The 12544-nt window shown below is 45.7% G+C and overlaps 1 protein-coding gene across 8 annotated transcripts in view; it reads right to left on the bottom strand.

The window, feature by feature from the left end:
* Window positions 1-12544, bottom strand: part of PROX1 (prospero homeobox 1) — a 56996-nt gene that overhangs the window by 16720 nt on the left and 27732 nt on the right. For all 8 annotated transcript variants that reach the window (XM_087858122.1, XM_045771983.2, XM_045771989.2 and 5 more), the window contains one exon: window positions 11732-11926. In XM_087858122.1, coding sequence (XP_087714248.1) covers window positions 11732-11926 — 195 coding nt within the window. The remainder of the gene's footprint in view (window positions 1-11731; window positions 11927-12544) is intronic.

The following is a 12544-nucleotide window of genomic DNA, read 5'->3' as shown; positions in this document are numbered from 1 at the left end:
AAATTGTCTCTACATTAAAGGAAACACAGTGGCCTTGAAACCAGAGCCTTTCATCTTCTTCCACCCACTTCTGCTTCTGGTTGTTTCTCTGCCTTTAGCGCCACTCAAACCCCCACACTTGTTCTCAGTCAACATAACTACCTTTTACTAAGTCACTTTTAGAACCAGATTTTACTTTAAAATGCTATGGTAGCCCTCCCCCCCCGCCCCCCAAAACAGAAGTTGGGGACCATGACCATAAAAAGGTGGAAAATACATATCCAAATGACTTGTGTGACAATTTGATACCTACCAGCCACAAACACGTGAACACATACAAAATCCCGCTGGGAAAGACTTTCATGATCAAGATTATCACCACGTTGGGAATCCTTAAAAGAAAAGGGAGGTGTTGCTTTTGCCAGAACCACCAACCCAGCCTAGTAGTGGAGGTAGCTGTCCGTAACAACTCTTTCTGTCCTGAACGAGAGCGGATGTCGTGTGTTCTACAGAGGTTCGGGTGGAGGTGTGGCATAGTGGGATACGTGTGGGGACAGGCATACGCACTGTCTCTTAGTTTGTTCAGTTCTGTACTATCTCCTAGAAAACCCACTGGAATGAGGGCTTCAGGACAAATGTCCTTGTTGTTTGGCTGCCCTAGCCAACACAACACATAAAGCGAGCAGCAAGTATAATGACTCGTGCCAGTTCAGTCAATAAACGTTTATGAATTTAAAAAATTAGTCTCTATAATCCCAGCAAGGGAGTTGCCACCTCTCCAAGGGCAAGTGTTGAGATTTAGATCTGCAAAGAGGGCCTTGGGAGAACACGAAAATGGGCACCCTAGAGATTTTCACTGAGATAATTAGGCCACAGCAGAGCCACAAGGGCGGAAGTGGCCCCACATGGACACCATCTGGATTCCTAAGGGTTCCACAGTCACTGCTTAAAGCTTTGCATCGTGCCCAGGATTTATTTCAAGAATGCAGAACATCTTCTAGAATCACCGAATTTCAGAGATAGAACAAAGCTCTGTGTTTCATCTTATCACTTTACGGGTGAGCAAAGTAGAGCCCAGCGAGACAGGTGTTGCCAGTGGCAGGTCCTCCAACTCACGCTCCCTCTGCCAGATCCCATCCCCTCATTGCGGCCCTTCTCATCTGGAACCAATGACTCCAGAATCCTGGGGCTGTTCCAGGCTGATGTCACCTTTACAGCCACACCTGGCACAGGAGGAATCACTTTCTCTTCTTAAACCCAGTTTTGCATTGACTCTTTGTCCCAATTCTGATGAGAACTCCCTGTTTGCTCATTTGTTTGTTTGCCTATTTAGGGTCAGCAGGAAATGGTGCAATAGTTGAGCTACTGATAATGGCAACAAGGTAACTTTTACTTGGCTCTATGAATTAATAAAAGCAAATGCTTACACAGCACTTACTTTGTGCTAATATAGTCATGTATATTCATTTAATTCTCAAGACAACTCTGTGAGGTAGTTGATATTATTTTCCCCATTTTATAGATGAGGAGACTGAGGCACAGGGAGGGTAAAACACTTGTCAAGGTTTCAGGAGCTGGGATCTGACCCCAGGAACCAGTTCCGGAATCCATGCTCTTAGGTTCTGCGCTATTATTAGTTCAGGACATTGCAAAGACTCCCCAAAGGATTTCCTTCTTAAGATTTCAAGATGATGCTTTCATATAAAATAACACCTACTTGTAAGCGAAAATTTTGTTTCCTGCCTGAGAATAATTTAGAGACCACAGCTTTCTTGCCCTAGTTTTATCATTTTTATAGACTTAAGCCCAAGACTAAGGCCATGTCTTCATGATATCAAATACCCTGATACTTTATCTACAAAAACACTGGAAACATCCAGACAGCACGGTGGATCTGCCCATTTTTTATTTGGCGGGGTATGTCCTGGAGACGCATTCAGATTTGCCAGAACACTTGCCAAGAGTCTTATAGACTGGTCTCGTGGGATCATCTTAACCAAAAAGTGCTACTGAGATGTTACTCAAGAAATCCGACTTGTAAGGATAAAATTTGGGGCAAACAAAATAAATTGCATTGGGTGTGTGTGAGAGAGGTACAACCACCAAACTGTAGTGTGGCTGTCCACGGCTGGATTTCTGTCCCATGGTCTGGTAAGTGCAACTGTCCCTCGAGAAGACACAGTCATGCCGGAAACGCATTACGGAAGGGCAGCGAAAATGATCGGGGCAGCCCACTTACTGTATGAGATTAGACTTTTAAAAAGGATTAGAGCCCCTTAATCTGGAGAGATGAAGATTAAGAGGGAGGAATGATCAAAGTCTATAAAATCAGAAAGGAAATGGAGAATATGGCCACAGTCCTGTTCACAAATCCCAGGATATTATAACAAGGGAGATCCCTTTGGAGTTCCAGGGAAATCGCTTTAAGAGCTGTAAAAAGAAGATACAATTTTCACAGCAGGTAATAAATTTAGAGAATTATTATCTTGAGGAGTGGTATACTCTGAGAATGCAGTTAGGTTTAAAAAAAAGGTTTAAATAAACCCATGGGTGATAAAACCATAATGAGCTAATAATGGAGGGTTGGGAATGTTCTGGGGACATCCTGAGTCTTTCGAAGACGATTTCATCAATGACAGGTACCAGCCTCTCCTCACCGGCTTCCTGCCTGGGGGTCTGGGTAGCCAACTGATCTGACCATCTCTCCCTTCACTCTCCCAGCCAGATCGTTCCAAAGATTCGGAATGGGGCTCCGTGACTGGAAAGTGTTCAGGTGCGGTAAGATACGACAACTCATTCCTCGCAGGGAGACTTCTTTATTCCTCACCAGTGTCTGTCCTAGCGTCTGACCATGATTCCCATAAAAATATGAACTTAATCCTTAAAACGAAAAATCTCAGTTTTACTCAAAGATGAGACATTTCAAACATCTTATGTTGCAGTGGGTTGGGAGATGAAAACTGGTTAAACTGTCCATTGAAAAAGCTACTCATAGTATGGTAACACAGACCAATTCATTCAAATTTAAGGGGAAATTAAACATCCCAATTATGGAGCGCCCATCACAGCCCAAGATATTAAACTCTGACATTTACTGCAGTTTATGGAGAAACCAGCACACCTTAACAAAGGCTGTGGTTCTGCGAAACACACAGAATAAAACTTAAGGGAAATGTTTTAGCTCCTTTCCAAAAGGGCCAAGTGCTAATCACTTTAAATATCTAATAATAGGTCATTGTTGGGGGCTGGGGAGGTTAGGGCTGCAGAAGGAAGCAGGAGACTTTGGTAGGGGGTAGAGTGGAGATGGAGATTCCATTCAGAGAAAAAGAACCTTCAGATGACCATAACATGCACAGTGAAGCATGAAGAATCTTTTCTGTACTCACATTTTAGTCTGCTTTCTGAAAATTGGTAAAATGTGGCAATTCGTAGAAAGGAAATAAAGGAGCCAAGAAGAGGAAAGGAGTGGCATGGAGGAGAAAGGCATCTGTCCAATAAGCAGCAGCTAATAACTCCTAATCCCAACCCGATCTACCGTCATACGCTGGGAGCAGTCCCTGGGTATCTGTGCAAACTGCAAGTTTGAAAATGTTAAGCCCTCACGCTGGGGAGCTATTCAAAGTCACCGTCCATCTGGGGAATGGAGAAGTCTGAAGGTGGCAAGAGGTGGGGAGGGGTTAAGCGGCAGAGTCACCCTGCTTCTCATTGCAGACCTCAGAGTGATTTGGGCAAGAAAACTGGGACATCTGGAGTTCAGAAGTCGAGGAAAATGGGGAAGAACCGGGAAGATGAATACATGATCATCAGCGACACAAAAGAACGGAGCAGAGAGAAGCCTGGGCTTGGGCACTCGCGTCTGGCAAGGAGGCCGGCAGCAGGGCTAATGAAGCATTTGTGGTGTGGGATGTTTGCCAGCGCCACAAAGAAGATGTGCTTGGGCTCTGCAGATGTGCCAGGGCCCCCAGAGCAAAATAATGACATAATCACCATCAGTGTCACAGACCAGACTGTACACAAGGTGACAGGGGAGGGGGGGGCCTGTAATACACACACAGGGAGGACTCGCCACGGCCCACGGCGGCGGCTGCCCCGAGGCCTGGGACGCAGGCACAACTCCCTAGCCTATCTGTCTCTAGCTGGACCCTCAGTCCCGAGGTGAGGCCTGTCCCCACCACCGGTGCGTGTTTCTCACCCGACCCAAGGTACTCCCGAGGCGGCAGCAGCAATCTGAAGCGCTCACGAGAGCTTCAGACTGGCGGGAGAAAGGCTGAATAAAGAGAAGCAAGGGGGAAATGGAAGGAGAGAGTTTTGAGACAAACTCCCTCTGTCTTCTGCCAAGTTCTGTGTTCAAACTTTTCTCGAACCTGGCCCTGGCCATCCCACCTGAGGTATCAATATGATCACAGACGTCCCTGTTTCAGGCTACAAAGAGAAGGCAAGAAAAATCTGGGGGCACCTGAGGGCCGGGGAGGGGGCGTGGGACACAAAAGGGCCCCATATGGCCACCCTGGGCACGAGGGCACAGGCAGCAGGCAGGCGGGAGGAAGCAGCCCTCGCCCATGTGAAAGGAGGTCTCTCAGAGGGCTCGGCACCTGCCCGCGGCTCCCGCTCGCTAAGGTGGGTGTGTTAGTACAGCTGTCTGGCTTTTAAGTGACTTTTGTCAGTTTGAAAGTGAAAGTCTGTTTGAGGAGCTGCAAGAACAATAGCCCAGAGCCCGGAAGAAGAGCTTGCAGCACAAAGGACTGAGACTACACTCGTGTCCCTTTCCATTGCTTCTGATGAAAGATTCATAAGAATAACTTTAATTTTTTATGACCCCCTTTTCGGTATGACTATATTAGTTGTGTCAACTTCCATACACAGGTTCTCTTTAAATACCAAAAGGTCTCTGGTGAAAGTTGTTCAAGGAGGCTACGGGGACAGAAATCACTTCTGGCCATCCTGATGGGTCCCTTCCTCCAGGAGGAGCTGCTCTGAGAGGCCCAGAGATCTCCTTGAGATATGGTTCCCTTCAGCCTCGATGCCGTTGTGCACCCTACAGTGAAGTGATCTTAAAGCTTTCTAATGTGCCAGTTCAACCGCTCTTTGGAAGAACACTTATATTTGTTTTTCTTGGCTTCACCCTATTTAACAGGAACAGAAGTATAATAATCATTAATGGCCCTCCTCCTTTACTTCTCAAATAGCTGTCTCTACACCACATCTTTCGTTTGTGTGTCAGCCAAAAGCAGGGGTTGGGGGACACACAGTTTGCACTGTTTTGTGTCATGTTACCAAATAGCACTGAAGATTGGCTTAAGGCAATCACTGAAGGTGACACAATATTTTTAAAAGAGAATGATCTACTTTCAAGAACCAAAGTCCTATGCTTCACCAGAAAGAGCATTTGCAAAAAATACTTGCTCTTGCAAATTTATATGGAGATACTTAAGAGAAATGAGTGAACGAGCACTAAATTTTCCGCCCTGCGGCTGAAAAAGAACCCAACGATTACAGTGAAATCAAATCCGGGGGTGGGAGGAGGACGAGGAAATTTGATTTAAAATATTATCTGCCACGTGAAAAGGGATCGCCAACTTTTGAACAAGCTTTAGGCTGGTAAATGAGTTTGTTTAATCTAGGCGAAATAAACAGGCTCGTTTTCAAAAGGCTGTTAGAACTTCTCCAGACATTTAAGCCAGGATGGGCCGAACACAATGCTAGCATCCCACCGAAAGCTCCAACCACCACCAGCGGCTTTCCGCAGAGAACTTGCTCCCTTTCTCCTATTGATAACCCTTTGTGGGATGAAGGAAAAGAGCAGAGGCAAGGAGAACTGAATGTCAGACAATAGGCATCACTCCACACACTGTCTCTGAACTTCCCTCATCTCTGAAGGACAATTAATTATGAAGGCCTTAGGGGTAGGTCGAAGCAAGGGAAAACCCACTGCCATCCCAGCACCACGGCTGCCACCTCTGTGTTTGCTAAATGGCTTCTCCTGTTGGGGTACAGCCACCAAGAGAGCCAATAGATCGTGGGGGGGGGGCGGCGGCAGGGAGGGAGGAAAGCAAAAGATTTTTTTTGTGTGTGCGTCTGCCCTTGTATAATTCTATTCTCACTGTGAACTCATCCATACACAAAACACAAGGACAATTTTTTTTTTTTTTAAGAGAGAAAAGCCACAGGGTAGGTTGCAGCAGAAACGGCCTCTCAGTGGTGTGTTAAAAAGGATGGTCTTTTCACCAAATCATTTCACAGAGGCAAAACAGACAAACACAAAGAGTTGAGACTTTTTCTCCGACATTAAATGGAGTAACTGATAAGGTCAGACATATGATACCTAAAGACATGAATCTGTGAACTCTTGAAGTCAAAGGGCCTCTCTGTGCTGAGGAACAATCTTTCAAAGGAAATAGATCATAGAACTCCACTGAATCCGCTTTAAACTTTATGAAGCAGGAGGAGAAAAAGCTCTAAGTAGGGAAGCTTGACAGAAGAGCCTTGAACTATTTTCTGAAGGAAAGATGAGACCCTCCCTAGGCTGCCACAAAACATTTTTTTTTTCTAAAGGCTTCTCTGAACTTTGATATGTGCCAAGATACTGCCATTGAAAGCTGTATAATTATGTGCTATAGCCACTGTAGAAAATGCTTTGTTCACCCCAACAAAGGACAATAAGCAAAGTAAAGCGACGTTACACTGTATCTTTTTCTTTAAGAATGTTGAGAAAGGTCATGGAATGCTATAACTAATAAAGCTGTTGAGTAAGGAGGTTTTAAAGCTGATCTTACTGTGCTTGAATGTAACCCAATGACAAAAAAGACACAGGGAGCTAAAAATGCAACGACATTACCAAATAGATGATAAATCAATGGGCCCGCTTCATTATACTGATCAACACCTTGAATCCCAAAAGGACAGTGGTGCAAAAACGAAGCTCCATGCGTGCACCATCCTGCCACTGCCCCCCACCCTCACCCCCCAGCCCTTCCTGCCCACCTCGAAGCCGGCGTCTTTACCGTTGTCTCCCTTACACTTCGAGCCATCATTCTGTACAGGAATATTTTCCCAGACAGCCATGTGTATACATATATTTAGAGAACATTCATTTAGTCTCTTAAAAGATCAATTTGGCTTGTCAGTGGCGGGACTGGCAGGGGAAGAAATGGTAAGAGTCTCTTTTCCTCCTAGCCGCCCACCAAGGGTGTGTGTCATGTGATCACTCAAACAGCTCAGCAGCTCGGAGGCCAAAAGACTGCAACAGCAGTAAAAGGTTTTCACTCATGTGCCAGTTTCCCAAACGATCACTCATATTTAAGTATCTATTTGGAGCGGAGGGAAGCGCTTCCTAAATCCACCTGTCCTCATTTTTCTTTAAAGGGATGACAATGTGAATGAAAGATTTCCAAATACATTAAATCTTCTTAAACGTGGGTTGTGTGGGAAGCGGGAGGGTTGGGCAGGGGGGGCGGGCGGGGTGGAGAGAATGTATTCAGCACGTGTATTTCAGTGTCTGGGGTGGGGGTGGGATGGGAGGGGTGCTGTGTTTTTATTTTCTCTGTCTAAGGGGAAAGCGAGACGACACAGAAGTGGGTCTGCCGGTCATGTGACACCTGGAATAAAGTTGAACCCCAGGCTCTGGGAGGGAGCATCTGCTCTGCAGGATGTCAATGACTTAGGAGATGGTCTGCACGAGCCCGCTAATCGGTGAGTCAGGTTCTGTTTCTTTCTCAGCCTCCCATCCCCAAACCTGGGTCTTGAGGGAGGGCGATGGGGGCTAGTCACTCTTACAGGGCACGTGGCTCCTGCCTGCAGGTAAATGCGTACCACCCGCAGGTCTGGGGGGGGTTGCTAGCTGAGCACGGAGGGGCAAGAGCTACCCCCTCCTGGTACTGGAGAATGACAGGGGACGCGCCGGGCAGCCTTGGAAATTGACAACCATCGTTACCTTCCTTCCTGTCACAGTTGTGAGGGAAACCAAAAAGTCATAAAATCCAACTCATCTGCCCCTAAAGTCAGAAGTATCAGTATGATTTAAAAACTGGGAAGGGATCCCAACCCTCCTTTCCCTCCCCATAAAAATATGTTGGAACCTCTTCAAAGTGAAGTGAGAATGAAGCATGGAAATATATACCATAACACCTGGAAAGACAAATTTATTGTTGCCAATCTCATTAAACGTGAGAAGTAGGAGTGAAAGATGCAGTCTGTAATTAAACACCCCTTTCCTGCACACCTTCGCACACTCACCTTCAGAAGCCAGATGCCCCACCCCGTGTGAGTGGCCAACTTTCTTTCCTCCCGCAGGGACTGACGGTGGCGTGCACGCCCCTCCCCCTGCCGTGTCTTCTCCCATTCCCTGGGTCTTCTCAAGCTCTCAGCACACTGAGGCTGAGGGCTGTGCCAAGAATCTTGGCCATTGTGTAAATTGATACAAAAGGCAGAACAAGCCCTCCTGTCACTTAGAAGGTCCTGACTCATAAAGGCCAGGAAACGCGGGGTCTAGAGGAGGAGAGAGATTCAAGCCACTCCCTCCTCGCTGGTGATAAACCTTCCCCATCTGCTTTATTTTCCTGTAGGCCAGGGGTCAGCAACCACTCTGGCCTTGAGAGCCACGAGCAGCAGGGGCTGGAGGGGGATGGTGCTCGGCAGTGACAGAGGGGCCACCAGCAAGCTCAGCACAGAGGCAGAGGCAGACGGGGCAGAAAGCTGAAAACAGACAAGCAGCAGAAGAGAAAGAAGGAAGAAGAAAGTCACAGTGAAGGAGGGAAAGTGTTCTTTCCATTCTCTCTCTCCCTAGCTCTACCTGTTCCCACCAGTTTAGAATTACTCAAAAACTAGTATAAAGCTTTAGGCAAACTAAGCATTTTCTTCTATGAACACCCATATCATTATTATCGCTCACATTAAAAAAGTTAATACGGGAAAACGTTTAGAAGAGTGCCCAGGACATAGTACAGCCAATAAACGTTAGCTTTTTTGTTATTGTTATAAACAACTGATTGAGAAACTTAAAAATGCCATCAACAAGCTGTTTTATTAATTGACCAGCTAATACTCAATTGCGTTAATATATATATTCCTTTACACTGACTGGATCTTTGGGCAACATGCAGCCATAACTTCAAAGTCTCTCTACCATGCTTCATCCCTGTCTAAAAATTAGAAAAGAAAAAAAAAAGGCGTACAGTTCTCTACTTGGCCATCCTCTTCCCTTGCTCCTCGAAGACTCACTTTACTTGATCTTCAGAGGGGAAACTTAAATATAGAAGTCAAGCGGTGCACACAGTATCAGTTGAGATATTCGGTTTGAGGTGCCGGGTCTACTTGTGGCTCGTGGCCGTGGCCCGCGGTGGTAAAGCTACATTGATAAGACCAGTGGCTTTTTAAGCATCTCACTTAAGCACTGACCTCCATGGACAAAGGCACAGAAAAGAAGGGATCATCGTATCCAGAGCTGCTGTTAGTAAATGCGCCCAACTGGGAGGCGGAATGAAATGCTGTTTAGTGATCGTCCGTGGCGGCGGGCACGCGTGTATGCGTATGCGCCTATGTGTGAGTGCAGGGAACAGCACAGAATCCATGTTTCTGCTTTATGTCTTTCTTACCACATTTCCGGAAAGATCCTAGTTTTTTACTGAAGAAGGAAAAGACCCAGAATAGACAAATAACTTGTCTGAAGTCACATGAGAAGTGACAAAACTGCTCCCTGGGCCCCATACTCCTTGCACTGAAGCAGTCTTAAAATAGGCACTGCAGATAAAGGAGAGGTGTCCTGGCTGGAAGTGGGTATGATTCACAAAGAGAGAAATATCAGATGTTAATCATATTAGGGGAGGATTTAGATGATGCTAAATGGAGCAGCTTGTTGGGTACGTCTTTATGCCAGCCGCCCCTGCTTGTGTCATTTTGGCCCTTGTGCTGTGTGATCAGGGGATTACATTCCAACCAGGTATGGTTTAAGAACCCTAAAAATCCTAATGTGCACTGTAAGGATTTGTCCTCTCGAGTATACCACACAGCAAAAATGCAGAACTCATCGCGTGAATCTTGGGCAATTCTTTTAGGAAGCCTGACGCACACCGCCAAACAAATATTTGCCGTTATCAGCTGTAAAGAGTTCATTAGCACACAGTTGAATTCTCTTTGGGTAAAGTTTAGAGCAAAAGACTTATCAGAAAGGGGGAGAAAAAGAAATGCAAGTCTTCATAAGATTTCTTTAAAATGGTTAGCTACGCGTCAGCTCTAGAAGAAATTCTGTTAGAGAGTTCTGTCGGGATGGTAAACCAGTGCTCTCTGACAACAGACTTTAAACACAGATTTTACAACAGTGAAGCAATACAAGAAGGATCCCCACTTGTAATGTGTTCAACCAAAGAGAAACCTTGCTCATAACACTTTTGGCAAGAAAAACATATTCGTCTTGGATAACGAAGATAAATTGGCTCGCAGTAGAACCGTTCAAACATTCAAGGGAAAACCATGACCTCCCTACGGCTAAATTTCCACCTTTGGTGCTTGCTCGGCCACCAGGCTGCTCTGTCCTGCCAGAAACAGCGCGAGAAGGGCCCCCAAAGACTCCGCAGGTGCTTTCATTGACAAGTCTAGACCAAGATGCCCTTCTCTTCCTTTGAAGTAGCCAACCTCCTGGGTGTTTCTGGGTGCCTATCTACATGAGGAAAGCAAGCTTAGTAACATAAGGTCCCCTGTAGGAGCAGATGTGGGAGAAGAACTTTCCTATCCTCAAGATAATACAAGAAAAGGACCAACATGGTCAAGCCACCCAAAGCCTATCTACACTCACTGCCGGGGGTTCAGCCTGCAGAACCCTGCCACGTTCCCCCCTCTAACTATTGTTGCCTCAGCCAGCAGGGCTCAGCAAAATGCCTTTGTGAGGACTGGGAGATTTGCTAGTGCTGTCTCGTGGAGAGTCATCACGTTGCCATGAAAAATGTTTGCTGAGGCACCGCATTAGACAGTAGAGAAACGCCTTACTCGTAGCCACACATCTTTCATTGTTGTGTAGCTGTTGCTTTCTGGGAATCATCTATACCGCTTTGTGTGTATCCAGAATATGCATGTTGTAGATATACGTGTGTGTGTGTATGCGTGTGTGAGGGTGTATGAACAACCAGCAGCGTGCTTGGGAAGCTACACATAGGCGAGAGAAACACACTAGGCTCTCCCCCCAAAAAAACAAAAACAGAAACAAAAACCATAAAAAGATGCTGGTGGCTGTCTTACAGTATATACTTAGTAAATTCTCGTACCATTTCTTCCATAAAGGAAATAAATGCTGATTTAAGTAGAAACCACAGAATCACTCCCCCATCCACCTTTCTAGACTTTTTTAGAAAACAACTTTTTGCAGCGATCATTGCGCATAGCCTATGTCAGCTCAGTCAACACGCCAGAACCCAAGTAGCAAAAAAGCCTGTTAGAGTGGGGACCTCTCCTCTGGAAAGGGAGACACTGTGTGTGGGTTACTTGCTGCAATTTTCTTTGAATTCTCCAGTTCCCTTTTCTGTGGCTCATGGGTCTTCATGCAAGCGCAGAGCTGGGGAATGGGAAAGGACGTAGAAAAGGGTCAGTCCCCCATGAATCTCCCCACAAAGTGGGGGGGTCCTCCTTGCTGCTCTGCCTCTTACCCTATTGCGGGATGCTCGTGTGCGGTAACAAGACTAACACAGTTTCGAGGACATTGCCAAAGAAAATTAATATTTTTTTTAAAAAAAAGGGAGATGACCAAACAATAAAGATGAGTTCCTACCTCAAAGTCATTTGCTTTATTGTAGTGCATGTTCAGAGCCCTGTACAGCTCACAGTCTCTGGTTATAGACAGCTCTTCGGTACTGGTGACTCCATCGTTGATGGCTTGACGCGCGTACTTCTCCATCTGAATGTAGTAAAACTCACGGAAATTGCTAAACCACTTGATGAGCTGAGAGGTAATGCATCTGTTGAACTGTCAAATTTAAATGTTGGAAAGGATAAGAACATGGCCATTTTCTTCATTTATTCTTTAAGCATGTGAAGTCTTTTTAAAGCTCTCCCCTCCTCCTTACTTGGACAGAGCATGTTTTCGATTCCACCAAAATGGTGGCAGGAGGGTGAAAGCAGTAATCCATTTACAAGAGATTATAAAACCTATCAACAATGGAGATCACTTCCCAACCCTTCACATTTCAAATGGAAAACTCATATTCTAAATCTGATTTTCCTTAAGAAGCTGGGTGTCTTATTCTAAACACCGTTCTTCATCTTTCAATGGAACAAACAGCATTTGTATACTTTTTTATGGAAACGCATTCAAGGCACAGAGGGCTGGGAAGAGTTGTGACTTTCAAGTATAGCTTCCCCTGCTTTTCAAAAGTTCACGTTCCACCATTTTGCTTTTACGAAAAGACCTACATTGGTACCTGATTTCACTAACCGGAAGAAATCCAAAGAGGATTTTTGCTTTTCAGAAACAAAGCGACAAGGGAAAATAGTGTTCAGCATTTGTTTTGCAGCGAGCCATTAGGGAGGGAGCACGCACCCCGAGCGGCAAGAGTGGCCCCACCAAGCTCCTTCCCCAGGAGCC

This window comes from Ursus americanus, chromosome 2 (assembly GCF_024610735.1).
Source record: "Ursus americanus isolate L20-20 chromosome 2, mUrsAme1.1.p, whole genome shotgun sequence".
Lineage (NCBI taxonomy): Eukaryota > Metazoa > Chordata > Mammalia > Carnivora > Ursidae > Ursus > Ursus americanus.
This window is presented reverse-complemented; position numbering and strand designations above follow the sequence as displayed.